The 17,338-nt window shown below is 41.8% G+C and overlaps 1 protein-coding gene across 1 annotated transcript; it reads left to right on the top strand.

Annotated features, from left to right (window-relative positions):
* The first annotated feature begins 1,140 nt into the window (after positions 1–1,140).
* PPP1R3C (protein phosphatase 1 regulatory subunit 3C) lies at positions 1,141–5,647 on the top strand. The gene is made up of 2 exons (XM_047703344.1): positions 1,141–1,274; positions 3,281–5,647. Exons 1-2 carry the CDS (start codon positions 1,261–1,263, stop codon positions 4,215–4,217), a joined length of 951 nt encoding a protein of 316 aa, XP_047559300.1. The 5' UTR covers positions 1,141–1,260; the 3' UTR covers positions 4,218–5,647.
* The last annotated feature ends 11,691 nt before the right edge of the window (positions 5,648–17,338 follow it).

The following is a 17,338-nucleotide window of genomic DNA, read 5'->3' as shown; positions in this document are numbered from 1 at the left end:
CCAAAAGTCAAACCCAAGCACTGAGTACCTTCCCTGGTGATACTCGGCATGGGTCTTTCTCTTTAGTAATTCCAAAATTCCAAAAATTCCAGCGTTTGACAGAATTTAAAAGACACGGATTTTTTTTTTTTTTTACACATTTTACATTGCACCTTTTGTACATTTTAATTCACTAGTAGGTCTCGAAGTTAATAGAGGAGAGCTAGGACGTGGGTTTTAGAAAAATAATTTATACTCAATTTAGGAATTTAATTTTATGGTTGTAACTGATGGTCTAAAAACTCCCCAAACTGAACAGAGTAACGGAACCTCAGCAAAAGTAACTGGCTTGGGAGAGAGTCATGAAATTTACAGGGAGATGTTTTAACATTTTGGTTTCCACCGCACTGCCAAAGGACGTCAGAACTGAGTTGAGGGATTTGGACTGACCACTGGCTCTGTGGCTGACCATCCACGTGAGCAAAAAAGGCCATTTGGTTCCTGGCTTTACTTTTCTCTTCCTAAGAGAGAAACTGAAGAATAGACCGAAACACAAAGTGCCTTGTAATTAAATGCGACGTCCCGTTTGAAGGGCTAATAAAGAAATTTATTAACATTTGTTAGAGAACTTGGTAATTCTTAGCAGTCTTCATTCACTATAATGAATTTTGATTCACCCTAATTAAAAAACACGCAGTCAACCTCTGATTGCTCCAGGTTAAGGCGAGGAAAAGATAAGCAGATGCACCAAGCAGTGAAGAATATAAACATTTCGAATAAACCTTTGAAAGGACCCACAACTCTTCTGCGCTTAGGTTTAACTGCGTACTGACGCCTCACGACGCAAAAGGCATTTCCTTCCCTGCAGCCTTACTGAGCTGGCGCGTAGCCCGGACGAGATTTGCGGCTCTCTCCTGGCCTGCACCCGCTCTGTGCTCCGCGATGCGGCCTCCACGCCCCCTCGCCCAGGGTTCGCGTTACGGAGCTCGGTCCAGCTGCTGGCCGAGTCCCCAGCACTCCCCGGAGCACCACGGCGGTCACGTTCACTGGGCGAGGGCTCGCGCCCTAGTCCGGCGCTGGTTGGTCGTGCCGCGGGGCCAGCCGCCCGGTGATTGGTCCGAAGGACTGGTTCACGTGTTCCGGAGCCCATAAGCGGCCTCTCCCGCGCCGCACCCGCAATCCACCGGAGCTCCAGACTAACCCTGACGGAGGGAGCTGGGTGCGAACTCACGCAGACCATCAAGAGCCGGCACTCGCGGTCCGCCACCGCCTCTCTCCCTAATGAGCTGCACCAGGTAGGTTCACCGCAGACTCCCAGTCTCAGAGTAGAGGGGAGTGCATAGCTGTAGGGAGGTTGGGCGGCGTGGTCCTTAGGGCATCACCACAGATGGAGACGTTGGAGGGCGGCTAGCTGGCTGACTGTAGAGTTGAATCTGGCCCTAGGGAAGAATCGGATTGTGAAGATTGCTCAGAAGTTCTTAGCCAAAGCTTATTTTGGTGATTAGCATCCCAAACCAGCAACTTTTAACGGGAGTCAGCTTTAGTTCTGCTTCTTGGATTCCAACTGTTCTCTCTCGATCCAGCACAAATGTCCTAAGAACTGGGGCAGCTTTTGGGAATCGCATCTTGATCTTCCTGGTTGGGGAGTTTGGCTTGTGTGTGTGTTGGGGGGGGGGGGGGACTGCAGTGCGGTGTTCTGCATTCTTTCGCCCTCCTGCACCTTTTGGGTCATGGTTTGCCTTAGTAAACCATGGGGAACCGTGGAGTCTGAGCAAATGACGATTTTTAAACTCTATACCAGGATTTGAAATTCCAGGGAAATTGCCAGACCCTAAAACTGTAAGCGCAAAAAGTAAAAATGTAAAAAAAACCCCAAACCAAAAATCTTCCATAACACTATTTGAAATAGCTTCTCCAGACGTGGCATACTTAACAGAAGGCTTCTCTAAAAACCCTGTTAACTATTATTAGATGCACAAATACAGCTTTAGCTTTCATTTGTTTGTTCTAATTTTGTAGGTCTCCATAAAAATACATTCTGTGCATGTTCTTAACATTATCTCTGTGTTGATGACCATTTATTTGCCTATGGACTTAAGAGCTGCTGTGAAGTTAAAGACCGATTGAGAAATGTCATGTACAGTGCACACATACAACTCCTATCTGTACAGATAGGATGGGGGAAAAATCATGAGCTTGGCAATGTGTATGGAGGGCTAAATTAGGCCAGGAAAAAAAACCTGATGGACACTTCTGAATTTAATACTGCTGAGCATAGTTATGTTTAAATTTTAAAATAGCTTTATTATCTTGCTATTTATAAATACCCATTGCCGAACATTAGAAAATACCAAAAAAGTACAAAGACAAAAATAGATGATCAGTAATCCTACTGCCCGGAGAGATGTAACTTCTTGGTGTATTTCCCATTAAGTATTTATAAATTCGTATAAACCATATATAATAAAAAGTCCAATTTTCAGGTAATTAGCTTTTTCCATCTATGTGTATTTGTCATGCATATCTTCCATGAAATACAGATTATGTGAAGTTTTTCTGTAAGTGCGTGAACTGCTGACAGGCATTTCAGTTGGTTACTGAAAAACGAGGATGAACACGATGAAGTGAAAAGCTAATCCTCTGACTTCATTTTTCCAGCCTTCTCACTCTCAAAACTGCTCCCGGAGAATTTTATTGCTATATTTTTTCTTTTGAAGTGGGTTCCCTTTCCAGAGAAGTATAATCAATTTAATAGCAAAATCAGCAGAGCTGCCAGAGGGAGCACAGAGTCTGGACCCATGGTCTGGAACCTCTCTGCTCATGAGAATCCCCTGGAAAGCCCTGGTCCCCACCCCCAAGAGGTTCTGCCTCAGTGGCTCTGAGTCCCAGGAATTGGCATTAAAGAAAAAAAGACGAGCAACTCTGTAGGCCATTGTGACTAGACAGGTTCAGAACAGAGCAAATTGGCTCTTAGAGGTGTATTAGAGATGATCACCAACAGCCCCTACCAAGTGTTTGAAGCAGTTAATCCATGGCCTTGCAGTCTGTCAAGGACATAGCCAGACACAGGATGCAGATCTGATCGTCTAATACTGTTTTCTTTTACTATAAATGACAGCACATCCCTGATGCTTACTGTGCTGGTTATAGTTAAATCAGTACAAAACTAGTACATGAAAATAGTACATACATATAAAGTACATACATACATATAAATAGTACAAAAGTAGTACATACATACTTGGAACTTGGGGAAGAGCATTCCAGATCAGGTGATAACCCCTCTTCTTTTGTATTTCAGAATGATCCAGGTTTTAGATCCAAGGCCTTTGACAAGTTCAGTCATGCCAGTGGATGTGGCCATGAGGCTCTGCTTGGCTCATTCGCCACCTCTGAAGAGTTTCCTGAGCCCTTACGACCTCCAACGAAAAAATTTTGTGAACAAATTAAAGCCTCTGAAATCGTGTCTCAATATAAAACAGGAATCCAAATCACAGAATGAGTGGAAGCATTCACACGACCAAGCCAAGAAGCGGGTTGTATTTGCTGACTCCAAGGGGCTCTCTCTCACTGCCATCCATGTCTTCTCAGACCTTCCAGAAGAACCCACGTGGGATCTCCAGTTTGATCTCTTGGACCTTAATGATATCTCCTCTGGCTTAAAACTCCATGAGGAGAAAAACTTGATTTTAGATTTCCCACAGCCTTCAACTGATTACTTAAGTTTTCGGAACCATTTTCAGAAGAATTTTGTCTGTCTAGAGAACTGCTCTTTGCAGGAGCGAACAGTGACTGGAACTGTGAAGGTGAAAAACATGAGCTTTGAGAAGAAGGTTCAGATTCGTATCACTTTTGATACCTGGAAAAGCTACACTGATGTGGACTGTGTCTACATGAAAAATGTGTATGGTGGCTCAGAGAGTGACACCTTCTCATTTGCCATTGACTTACCCTCTGTCATTCCAACAGAGGAGAAAATTGAGTTCTGCATTTCTTACCATGCTAATGGGCAGGTCTTCTGGGACAACAACAAGGGTCAGAATTACAGAATTGTCCATGTGCAATGGAAACCTGATGGAGTGCAGACACAGATGGCATCTCAGGACTGTGCATTCCACCAGGTTCCCCCCAAGACTGAGTCAGAGTCATCCGTCTTTGGCAGTCCAAGGCTGGCCAGTGGGCTTTTCCCAGAATGGCAGAGCTGGGGGAGAATGGAGAACTTGGCCTCTTACCGATGATTAAGTAACTTAGTAACTGGTTTTGACCTGGTGCATTTCCCATGTAATTCTAGGTCTGTATTACTCAATATTAGGAAGTCTGTGCTACTTGCCTTATTAGGTTTAGTTTTGAGCTTTTGAGACCTGGCTACAAAAGGACCAGCTTCTTGAGAATTTACTGTTGCTGTCTGTACGATGATACTGTTTCGCTTTGGAGGATCAGGTAACATCCTAGAACCCTGTTTTTGTTCTAAAAAGTAATACTGTTCAATGCCCTTTATCCTCCCCTCTCAATTCACAAGCTTTCACGTTGGGCAAGGAAAGGTTGAGAAAGGACAGTTGATGGTGATGGAAAGCTGTGTTAATGGTATGAGGAATGTCTGAAAAGTGCACACAAAAGGGCTCTGCAGCTCAAGTCAGAGTAGGAGCAGTCTGATACTTCACTGTTGGTGAGAAAATGTAAGGTTACTTCGTGTTTTTAAGTTGGTTTTACAGTTCTCTCCTAAGGAAATAATTTGTGGGGGGGAGGGAAGATTCCATGTTACATATTCTTGTGGAGAAAACACAAACTTCAGAGGTGTTGGGAGGTTTTGGGGAAAGGTGAATTAAACTCTGGAGAAGCATGATTTTAAATGAAGCCTTTCTTTCCAAACGTGATTTATGAAAAACACGATTTGGGGAAAGTTTAAGCAAATCTGGCTTTGCAGTCCTCAGGTTATGAGTGATCTTGTTTGTGATCAAGGTGTCATGCTCAGGGACTCAGTAAAAAGATTGCTCTTTGCAAGTGCCTTGATTGAGCCAGAATACTGTGTTGATCCCAAATATCTGAAGGGTCATCTGATAACTCATGAGTGTTTGACTTTACAAGAAGGTCCACTCTGTATATTGGCATCCCTTTCGCAATACTGTTGAATCTTTGAGAGTGTTGCCAGTGTATACAACTTGCATCCTTCATATTGAAGGTGACTCATTTTTCTGCCACACTTTTTCCATGTGATATTGGAAGTGAGGACTGAAACCAATTCTCAATTCAAGAATCCAGTACTTTGCACATGGAAGCAGCAATCTATTGTGCCTATTTGTTTTAAGTCTTTCTACCAATTTCTTTGAAGTACAAATATTTTTTTAAACAGATGTGAATTGTTTGGATTGTAATAGAATTGTTTTGGGGTGTGCTTAAATTCATTCTATAAGATGTTAAGAACAGAAGTCCTCAAATGTTGGCTTCTGTCATTGTGCACATCCATTGAGAGGTATTCAGAGAATGCAGTTAATGTTAATTTTAACAGGTGTGATCTGCCATGCTGGAAAAGTATATTGGAATAACTCTGCTATGACTGTGTTTAAGGTTGGGCTAGCGCACCCCTTAGTTTTTCTATTCTAAGTATTTCACTGTCCTATAATTATCCTTTGTGAACTTTTCTTTAAAAATAAAAGCGTTTGATACAAGACCAGAGTATGTTTTCTTTCTCAAAAGCCACAAGTCAAATAAACCATCAACTGAGATTGTCCTGTTTTAAGAACTGAGCAAAGATAGTTTGGACCAGGAATTTGATTCACCTGAGGGTATTCAGATGGTTCCAGCCTATCGTTAGTGCACTAGGGCTAGGGTCCAGGAACAGTGACTTCAGCTGCTGTGACTGTTCTCCAGTTATCCCCATTGGTACTTAACTGCTGCTCATGCATATTGTCTGCTGTGTCAGGGTTCTCTTGGGGGCCACTCCAGCTTTAAAATGGAGGAGGTGGTGTGGGAAAAGCTGGAGTGGGCTACTCTACCCACCTCTTCAGCTCCAGCACCTTCCTGAAGGGGCAAAGATTGGAGCTGCACAGAGGGCATATGGGCACCAGTCCTGGACTGAAGAGAGGGTTAGCCCCTGCAGTGAGAGGTAGCAGGTCTATGAAACTTAAGTTGTAATTCAGTTCTTAAAGTTCCAGAAAGGGCTTCTGCATGGGTTAGTTGTAGAAAGGGCTTCTGCATGGGTTAGTTGTAAACTACAGGCCTGCAGGCTGTATCTGGCTACAGGTGTCTCTTGCTTGACAGGAAGTGTCTACAACCAGGATCTTAGCCTGGATACAAGAATTTTAGGGTTTCTAGTACCTAAAGTAGTAGTTGATAGCACACCAAAAATGACACCCTGTACACCATGATCAAGATGAATATGGCCTTGAAAATACAAAAAAGTCTAGATTCCCCCCACCCCCGCCATATTCCTCCAGGACAAAACATCTGAAAATGCTAGATAATTTTGAACTATAATTTTAAACTATACTTTAATACATTTTAAGAGTATTGCTGAGCTGGGAAGAAAGGAAGGATGGCCTTAAAGGCTGCCTCTGCCCCCTAAATAAAAAGCAAAGCAGGACCTCAGAGATTAAATGTGTACTAAAGCTGACAGTTGTCCTGAAGTCACTTGCTAATCCCCTGGTGATCAATACTAGTTTTTTAACATCTATGATTGCTAAGGGGTCAGAAATGAAGGTTAGTGTCCATTAAGCTGGGAGGTGGTCACTGAATATCTAACATAGCTAGGACCAAGAAAGGATACAACTGCATTAAAATAGCCCTTCTAGAAATTCAACTAGGAAAGATGCTTGTACCTCTGGGCAGAGGGAAAAAACAAACTTCTTAAAAGTCATAACCACAATCTGGCCCTCATACGGATTTGCAATCTGAATTCACATTTTTTGTATTCTGAAAAAGGTCAAACCAAAAATTAATTAAAAATGATCCCTGGGGGCACCTGGGTGGCTCTGGGTTAAAGCCTCTGCCTGCGGCTCAGGTCATGATCTCAGGGTCCTGGGATGGAGTCCTGCATCAGGCTCTCTGCTCAGCAGGAAGCCTGCTTCCTCTTCTCTCTCCCTGCCTGCCTCTCTGCCTACTTGTGATCTGTCTGTTAAATAAATAAATAAAATCTTAAAAAAAAAAAAAGATCCCTGGTTGCAGTACCCACAAGCGCTCAGTAGAAGCAAACACAAGGACTCTCTAAAAGTGTGCCTTTAACCTAAGTCCCAAAGAATTTTCATCAAACATGAATTCATTAACAAAGCAATAAAAAGATAAGTCTTTGACAAGATGCATGAAGAAGCAGCTAACAAAATGTCATATACAGTCAGCCCAATAGATGTCAAAAAATATTTATAAAATTTTACATCCTTAAAGGAAAAAAACCCCTAAAACTAAGAATAAAGGGAAATTTGGAAAAGGGTATTTACTAAAAATAAAAACACAACCTACAAACACCATCTTATTGTTAATGTTGAAACTCCTTTTAAGTAAGTTCCTCTATTACCACCTGTCCTAAACACTGTGCTGGAAATCCGAGCCAGTTAAAGTAAAGCAAGAAAGAAATAAATATAGGATTGTTAGGAAACAAAATTATCATCATTTACAGGTAATATGTTTACCTGCATAGAAAATCCAAAAGAATCGACTACTATTATTAGAATAAATGAGAATTAGCAAGGTTGTTGGATATAAATTCTAACAGTTAGCTTACAAAGTGGCCCCGATGGTCCTGACCTTCTGAGATTCATACCCTTGCATAGTTTCCTCCCATGCTGTGCCAGAGTTGCTTTGTGTAACCAATAAAATACAGCAGAAATTATGTCATGCTACCTCCAATATTAGGCTATAAAAAACACTGTGGTTTTCATTTTAGTTGCTTTCTCTCTCTCTCTCTCAGATTTGCTTGCACTAGGGGAAGTCAGTTACCTTGCTGTGAGCAGCGCTATTGGAGTTGCCCATGTGGTGAGGAACTGAGGTCTCCTAAGAGCCCGGAAATGAATCCTTTAGTCCCAGTCAAGCTTTCAGATGATTGCACTCTTGGCTGACATCGTGATTACAACCTAATGAGAAACCTTGAGCCAAAACCTCCCAGCTAAGTTGCTTCTAAATTTTTGACTTAAAAAAAGTATGAGATAAAAAATGTTTGTGTATGTGTTTCATGATTTCATTTATTTGAGAGAGAGAGTGAGTGGGCACAAGCAGGGGGAGAGGGAGAAGCAGACTTCCTGCTGAGCAGGGAGCCCACCGTGGGGCTTGACGTTGGGATCCACACAGGGCTTGATCCTAGGACCCTGGGATCATGACCTGAGCCAAAGGCAGATGCTTAACTGACTGAGCCACCCAGGTGCCCCTAAATGTCTGTGTTTAAGCCACTAAGTTTGGGGTAATTTGTTACTCAGAAATAGATGACTAATACGAGGATCAATATCCAAAAATGAATTGAATATCAATCTATATATATGCAATAAACAGAAAAGGTAATTTATGAAAAAAGAGAATATTTGACAATAACAGTAATGATATAAAAAGTCTTTGGGACAGGGATGCCTGAGTGGCTCAGTCGGTTAAGCTACTGCCTTCCGCTCAGGTCATGATCCCAGGGTCCTAGTATCGTGTCCACATCTGGCTCCTTGCTCTTTCTGCCTCTGCCTGCTTGTGCACGCTCGCTCTCTCTGATAAATAAATAAATAAATAAATAAATAAGTAAAATCTTACCCAAAAAGTCTTTGGGATAAATATAACCAAAGTTTAATACGATGTTTAAGGAGAAAAGGAGAAAATTATAAGTATACATTGAAAGGCAATAAAAAATTTACAAATAAAAAGCTATTCAATATTTGTGGTTAGGAACATTTAATATCATGAAGACATTTACTATTTTAGGGAAAGCCAATCAAAACCAAGATATCAATAGTTTTTTTTTTTTTTAAGAAATTGACAAATTGCTTCTAAAATGTGTGTAGAAGTAGAAAGAGTCCCAAGAAGAGTCAAGAATTTCCTGAAGATGGTGGGGGAGGGGGGGGCTTGCTGTAGCAAATACCAAGATGTCTTATAAAATTACAATGACTGTTACAATGGGGTATAAATTCAGGGTTAAATAAATCTCCAGTGGAACAAATTAGAATGCCGAGCAAACAGCTCACATATAGGTGAAGGCTTGGCTTGTGACAGAGCTGGCAATGGTAGTAAGTTGGAAGAGAATGGAGTTCACAATAACTGACCAGGAACAGATGGTTTTCCACATGTAAAAGCATGAAACCAGGACCTTCCCACATGCTTTGTTCTAAAACTAGGTCCAGGAGCTTGAATAATTAAAAGCAAAAAGGGAAAGCTTTGAAAAATTTTTGAAGAAAATATAGAAGGCTTTGGGACTTTGGAATTGGAAAGGATTTCTAAGATAAAAGAACACAAACCAATAGAAGACCATTGATAAATTTAACTGCATTAAAATTTAGATTTTTTTTAAAAATCAAAAGATAAAGTGAAAAGATTAGCTACAAACTGGGAGAAGTTATAACTGACAAAGGATTAGTAACCCAAATATGCAGAGAACTTTGATACGTAATAAGAAAAAAAAATCTATAGAAAAACAGGCAAAAAGACTCAAATAGATATTTCATGTAAGAGGAAACATGAATGGCAACAAACATATGAAAAGATTTTCACTTCATTAATAAACAGGGAAATGCAAATTAAAACTACAAGGAGATACTATTTCACATCCATCTGAATGGCAAAAGCTAAAACATCTGTAAATAAGTGTTGGTGAGCTTGTAGACAGTGGGTCTCATACCCTGCTGGTGAGTGTATAAACTGGTCTGACCACTTGGGAGACAATTTAGCATTGCAAAGTTGCAGATGCATAGCAATTTCACTTCTATGTGTGTATCCTACAGAGAAGACTCCAGAGGATGTATATCAGGAGATACAGAAATATGTTTGTAACAGTGTTACTTGTAAAAGCAAAAACTGAAACCAACACAAATGTCCACTGACAGTAGACTGGATAGATAAACTCTATTATTTCAAGTGTAGGTGAAAATGAATGGCAGCTAATCCTGCTAACACAAATGAATTTTACAAAGATAAAGCTGAGCAAAAAGCAGGTTACAGAAAATACATCCAGTATGATTATTTTACATTAGATTCAAAACCCCACACATTCCTGGATGTATAGATGTTTTACAAATCTCTCTAGATCTATAACTATAACAAGAGAAAACAAAGGAATAATAAGTAGAATGTGGCACTGAAGTTACTTCTGGGGAGGAAGATGGAAAGAACCGGGGAGAGGTACAAAGAATATTTAAAAATACTGGGGTGCTTGGGTGGCTCAGTGGGTTAAAGCCTTTGCCTTTGGCTCAGGTCATGATCCTGGGGTCCTGGGATCGAGCCTGGGATCGGGCTCTCTGCTCGGTGGAGAGCCTGCTTCCTCCTCTATCTCTCTGCGCTTCTCTGCCTGCTTGTGATCTCTGTCTGTCAAACAAATAAATAAAATCTTTAAAAAAAAATTACTAACATTTTCTTCCTTAAGCAAAATTCTCACATATACATTTTATATATATCTCACATGTAAATGATACTTTATAATAAAAAATTTAAGACAGGTTTTATTGATACCTATAAACACAGTAGAAACTTTTCCATTCACATCCTATATAGAACTTTTATTTTCTTTTCACTATTTTTGGAGGGGAGGTTGGGATGATCTCTTCCCTATGTAACCCATAAGAATAACGGATTGTTTTGGAATATCTGTGTTTTGAAACCATTGTACTGCCAGCCTTTAGGATGTGGTCTGAATTCATCACAATGGGCCATTTTTATGTTTTTCCTAACCTTTCAAGGTGCCAGATTGCATCAAGTTGAGTAGAAGTTTCCTTTGTGTTCTCATTGCTACTGCAGAAATAAAAACAGAAGCTAAATCCTGTGGCACCTGGGTGGCTCAGTTGATTAGGCATCTGACTATTTAATTCAGCTCAGGTCATGATCTCCAGGTGGTGAGCCTGAGCCCTGGGTCCAGGCTCTGCATTGAGCGTGGAGCCTGCTAGAGATCCTCTCTCTCCCTCTGCCCCTCCCCGCCTTAAAAAAAACAAACAAAAAAAAAAAAACAAAAAAAAACAGAAGCTATATCCTTAGGTATTTCTATTGAGGACCAGCTATTCTCTAACTTCTTGGTGTTTACACCTGGATTTTCCAGATGACAGGAAAGGGCAGTTCTATCTAACATGGCAACCACCCTTCTAATTTAACATTATAAATGGAGTAAAATTTAGCCCCTTGCTCTCCTAACACCTACAACTATACACCATCCTGTCATTCGGAATCTGAGCAAAGTCTTTCAGCCTTTATTTACCTACACTAAGGGTGGGTCAAATTTGGGTAGAGAGGTCCCTCCCATCTTGGGGTCAGTTCCAACTGCATTATATCATCATCTACTTTCACTGTGCTTGGAAATAATAATCAGGTCACGCTTGTGCCCGAAACTTGCCATATAGAGCAATAAAAGATATAGATGCCACATATCACAAAAGGATACAATCATAAAGATAGCCAGTGGAGGGTCCTGGATATTTGCTGGTGCAGGTTCACATAGTCTTTCTGGCCCTCTCAAATTCTGTTAATGGATCTAGGTATTAACTGCTCATGACAGGCATGGGTCTACTGAGTCAGAGGAGCTGGTGAGTCACATGCTAATACCTAAGTCCTCCAGCAAATATTTTATCTCATTTATAATGCTGGGACCAGATTCATAGTTAACTAAAGATGACTAAAACCAAAGACACACACAGATTCAAATATCTGGTAATGTACACTGTTGGATGATGCAACTTTTAAAATTAATCTTTGGATATATCCTGCTTACTAGTCTTTAAACTACTTGCTCATATATCCATTTCTGGATTAATGATACATTCCCTTCCTTGTGGAAGCTGACACTCCAGCTCTGACTGTTTAGGTCATGTAGAATCAAACCTAACATCTAGCCAGAATCTTTTTTTTCCTTTTTTTTTTTAAATTATGTTATGTTACCTTGATTTAGTTGCTATCAAAGTCCTTAGTTGGAGACTTAAAAAAATCGAAACAAACCCTCAAAGCAGCCACCCTGGTAGTAAGCAACATATAATATATACGTGCATTTAAACTATTTTCATGGCAACTGTTATTGTCATAAAGTTGTTTTTGGATCTTAGAACTTTATGTTGGAAATATTTACTTGAAATGCCATTTGATCTGTCCTGCTTTTAAGGCTGCGGCAGGTGGATGCAGCCACTGGATGCCTGTGACTTAAGATATGATAGAAGGTAGATTCTCTCTCTCTCTCTTTTTCTAAGATTTTTATTTATTTATTTGAGAAAGAGACAAAGATAATGACAGAGAGCATGAGTGAGATGGGTGAGCACAAGCGGGGAAGAGAGGGAGAAGCAGGCTCCTCCCTCAGCAGGGAGCCTCATATGGTGCTGGATCCCAGACATCATGACTATGACTTCAGCTGAAGGCAGATGCTTAACTGACTGAGTCACCCAGGTGGCCCCATGGTAGATTCTCTTATTTCTCAAAGGTGGAGACTGCCTTGAAATGTTCTTTTTGTTTTTCCAGTTTCCAAAGTCTGGTCTCTCTCATCACAAATAGGTTTTGTATAATATAATGTAATGTAATGTAATATAAATTTACTTAAATATATGTTAATATGTTTAATATCAAATTTAATATTTAATATCTATTTAAATAGCATACTAAAAATAAAAATCATATTTAATATTAATATTAAATTTAATATTATATATATATCATTAAATTTTAGCTAAGGGAGCTCAGACAGAGATAAACTGTGTATTGGGGAAGGTGGAGAGGGCAGAGTAGAAGACCATGCCACTGTTCTAGCTTGGGACATGGGAAAATGATGTCCTACCACCTGAGGCCCATACATCTATCTCCTTCTAGACTATGTTCATGGTACCCCTGGACCCTTGCTCCCTAACTGAACCCACCTCCAGGGCCTGTTCCTGCCTCTGCTCTGAGTGTGTCCTTCCACCAGCAGTGGCTGCACCCTTGGTCCTGAGAGGTAGCTATTTGGAGGATGGGGTGGGAGAGTTCTCCTGTCCACTGCATAAGAGTGAGGGGGTGAAAGATGAAGTCAGGGTGGGGGACAGAAGGGGACTAGCCAGGCTGTGGCCTCCCTTGGCATTCTTGCCATGGGCCCCGTGAATCTTGGAAGGCTTTAACTCATCTAACTCTGCTTGCTCTTTCACATCTCAGCCATTTAGTTCCTTGGGGACTGTCAGCATCCTTCCATTGATCTTTCTTCACTGCTCTTTTTGTGCATGCCCTTCCCACCTATCTCTGCTCCTACACCCTTCCTCACCCTGGTTCTTGGTCTAGCTGCCCTCCAATTTGTCTCTTAGAAGGTGGCGGGGGTAGTGTGCTATCAATTACAGGGAGCCATAGAGGGGCAGTGGGTCAAGGCCAATCTCTGTAGAGTTTTACAGGTTTGCCTTGGGTGGGGAGCAGGGACCCTGTCCTGGGTGGTATTGCAGAGAAAGGGAAGAGCTTTGGTCTCTGAGTACTTTGTAGATAAGCAATGTGACCTGGAGAAGCCAGGGGCTTCCAGAAGACTCCTGATCAGCTCACTGGCAGAGAAAATGGTGGCATTCCTGACCGCTGTCAGAGCTGCACTGCTCTGATAGGGACAGAGGCACTTGGAGGACCTCCTCTCCCAGGAGTTACAACCTTTGGTCTCTAGAAAATTATCATCTTCTAACTCTATTTACACATTGTATTAAAACATCCAAGGCACATTTTCTAGGTCTATTATGTAAAGTGACACAAGTATAATCTGCCTAAACTGGACTTGGAAGAAATTTTATCATCAGGAGGATAAGGTAACTAATTCCACTGTTCCCTTTGCCTTCCCTTTGCTATTTGGCCAATGTCCCCCACATTCTTCATGTCCTCAGAATGGTCTACTCTAACTACCCAATCTCAAATAGGTAGTCCCAGATACTCTCCTTTATTCACTATGTCATCAAATGTTGCTAAGTGCCTGTGAAGTGCCTGGATTCCTCAATCCATGTCCTCATGGAACTAAGATTTACTGAGCATTTATTAATGTACCAGTTACCATGTTAAGAGTGTTACTTACATTTTCTTATCTAACTAATCTTCTGAGGTGGGTACTGTTATCATCACATGTAAGAAAGCTGAGGCACAGAGAGGTTAAGTAATCTACCCAAGGGCACACATTAAGGGGCTGGGATTTGAACCCAAGGAGTTTGATTCCAGGGCATGGACATCTCCTCTCATAGTACCCCATTTTCTTTTACCATAAGTCTTGAATTACAGTTTTTACCATATGCCTTGAATTACAGAGTGTGGGTGTGGGGTGCCCACGATTCTGTGCCTGGTGAGAAGAAGCTTACAGGGCCCTTAAGATGTAGGAATCAGGTGAAGATGACATGCTGAAAAGGCTATGCAGCCATGAAGTGAGGAAGAGTGTGAGGATTTACACACCTACAGCCAGAACACTGCAAGAGTTAATAATGCGCCTCCAGCAGGCTCAAGTCTTACCATTTATTTATAGAAATGCCTTAGGGAGTTAGAGAAGGGGAAGGGAAGGGCAGAATGTGTTTCTGTGCAGGTGTGTGTGTGTGTGTGTGTGTGTGTGTGTGTGTGTGTGAGAGAGAGAGAGAGAGAGAGAGAGAGACAGAGATGGCAGAGGGGCTTGGGGGCAGAAATTTCCAAGTTCCATTTTTCCCTTGACTTCCATTTAACACATATACCCTGCCTTCTCCCTTCTCCTCTTCTACACTCCCTTATCTCCCAGCTGTCTTAGTGTCATCTCCTCTGGCTTATCCTGTCTGGACACCTTGTCTGACCTTGAACTATCACTCAATGCTTCCAGGAGAGCCGAGTCCTGGCAGAGGCCCTACACTGAAAATAATTCAGTATGAAAGCTGGTCTTGTTCTCTTCAAAGGGTGAAGCAGGCTAACAAGAAAGGATGAGAGAGTTCCCCCACCCCACCTCCAATCCTTCCAAGTCCTCTCTTGGAAACTACCCTTCCCCTTCCGGGGATGACCTCTGTCCTTAATGAAATGAGAGAAACAGAACATCAAGACTTGCTTCCTTTTCAAATGAAAAGACTGACCTTACTGAAGTGCATTTTAAATGCTGTCTGGCAAGTGTGGGTGATTGGGGGAGGGGAGGAGGCTGACTTGCCCTTTCTTTGCTAGTTATCTGGGAATCTAGCCCATCCACACTTTCTCCATGAAACTGGAAAGGCAATGTATCATTGTGGGAGAGATACTGCAATTTCTCCAAATAGAAGCCTAGCTCTTCTTAGGGTCTTTATTTACAAGCTCAGCTGTGTTCTTTGAACATGTTAGTATTTAGAGGGATGGAAATTGGGCAGGAGCCACTGAAGAGGTTTTGGGTAAGACCTCTGCTCTGCTCCAGGGCCTATGCCCAAGGACAGTTGGAAAAGAATAGGAAGGCTTAAACGTTTGGGAGCTGTAAGGAGTTGAGTGGAAGGAGCAGTCATGGAGGAGCAGAGTAGCTGGCAATGGTCCTCTTGAGGAGAGACCTAGATGGGTGGATTTGGACAGAAAGAGGAAAAGAGATAGTGTTCTGGAAGGGCATAAGAGCAAGGGCAAAGGCAGGAAGTGGGGATGACTCTAGTGTTTGGTAGGAAAGCAAGGAGATAAATGTGCCTGGCTATAAGGCTGGGGGCTGCAGTAAGGTGAGGACCAAGTGAATGATGGGGATTGAAGAAAGCAGAATTTTTTTTTTTCTCTAGCTAATAGGGAGACAGATTGAAGTTTATCTTGACTTAGAAGCAATGCAATGAGAACAAAGGGTTAAGAAAGTCTGACCAGGATGGCCCAGGGGGAGAGAAATAAGAAGCAGAAATTTCGTGGGGGTGGTCACTTCAGGTGAGGAGGGACAAAAACCGAGGCTGGGGTGGGCAGTGGGTCTTAATGGATGTGAAGGGAGCAAGGCAGCTTCAGCCCATCTGAGTGAGCTGCTCTAGGGGCCTGAGTGCAGAATGAGAAGAGGTTCTTGGCTGGGCCATCTTGGCCACAGTTGCCCAGTTAAGGAAAAATGGCTCTTATAAACATGAATGACTCATACTATAGGGCTGGGTGCACAGATACTCTTGATGCCTCTTACTCAACTCAAGGAAAAGTACAACATCTGTGGCTATTGGTTTCTAGTTGTTTGGTTTGTAGCTGGCAGTGATGGCCAAGAATTGAAGGTCCGTGGGCATGCTTTTTATTTGGCTTAGTGAGTGTTTGTTTCTTTGTGGGAAATCCAATGCTCAGAATTTCAATTGCTAACTCTTATTAGACAGAAGTCATGCACTTACCAACCTGCGTTTTAAGAGCCTATAATTGCAATGAAGATATCTGGACAGTCAAAATGCTTAATGAAGAAACTTTACTAATTTTTATCTATTATAAAGAGGTATCTTCCTTAAGGACTTCCTAACTCAGAGCCTCTCTACTCTTCCTTTGCCCACAATTCTAATTAAGTCGCCTTCTTGTTTCCTAGCCCACAGAAATGTCAAGGGTTAAAAAGAGTTTGTGTGTCTGTTGGTGGGAATGCAAGCTGGTGCAACCACTCTGGAAAACAGCATGGAGGTTCCTCAAAATGTTGAAAATAGAACTACCCTATGACCCAGCAATTGTACTACTGGGTATTTACCCTAAAGATACAAACGTAGTGATCCGAAGGGTCACGTGCACCCGAATGTTTATAGCACCAATGTCTACAATAGCCAAACTATGGAAAGAACCTAGATGTCCATCTACAGACGAATGGATAAAGAAGATGTGGTATATATACACAATGGAATACTATGCAGCCATCAAAAGAAATGAAATCTTGCCATTTGCGACGACGTGGATGGAACTAGAGGGTATCATGCTTAGCGAAATAAGTCAATCGGAGAAAGACAACTATCATATGATCTCCCTGATATGAGGGAGAGGAGATGCAACATGGGGGGGGGTTAAGGGGGTAGGAGAAGAGTAAATGAAACAAGATGGGATTGGGAGGGAGACAAACCATAAGTGACTCTTAATCTCACAAAACAAACTGAGGGTTGATGGGGGGAGGGGGGTTGGGAGAGGGAGGGGTGGGGTTATGGACATTGGGGAGGGTATGTGCTATGGTGAGTGCTGTGAAGTGTGTAAACCTCGCGATTCACAGACCTGTACCCCTGGGGATAAAAATATATTATATGTTTATTAAAAAAAAAAAGAGTTTGTGTGTGTCAAAAGAGATATGTGTGTTTGTGTTTGTTAGGGGGGTGGCAGTGGTGGTAGTCACACTGCTAACAATGAAATGAAATGGTTA

This window comes from Lutra lutra, chromosome 14, assembly GCF_902655055.1.
Source record: "Lutra lutra chromosome 14, mLutLut1.2, whole genome shotgun sequence".
Lineage (NCBI taxonomy): Eukaryota > Metazoa > Chordata > Mammalia > Carnivora > Mustelidae > Lutra > Lutra lutra.
The sequence above is the reverse complement of the archived record's forward strand: the minus strand, read 5'-3'. Positions and strand labels throughout refer to the sequence as shown.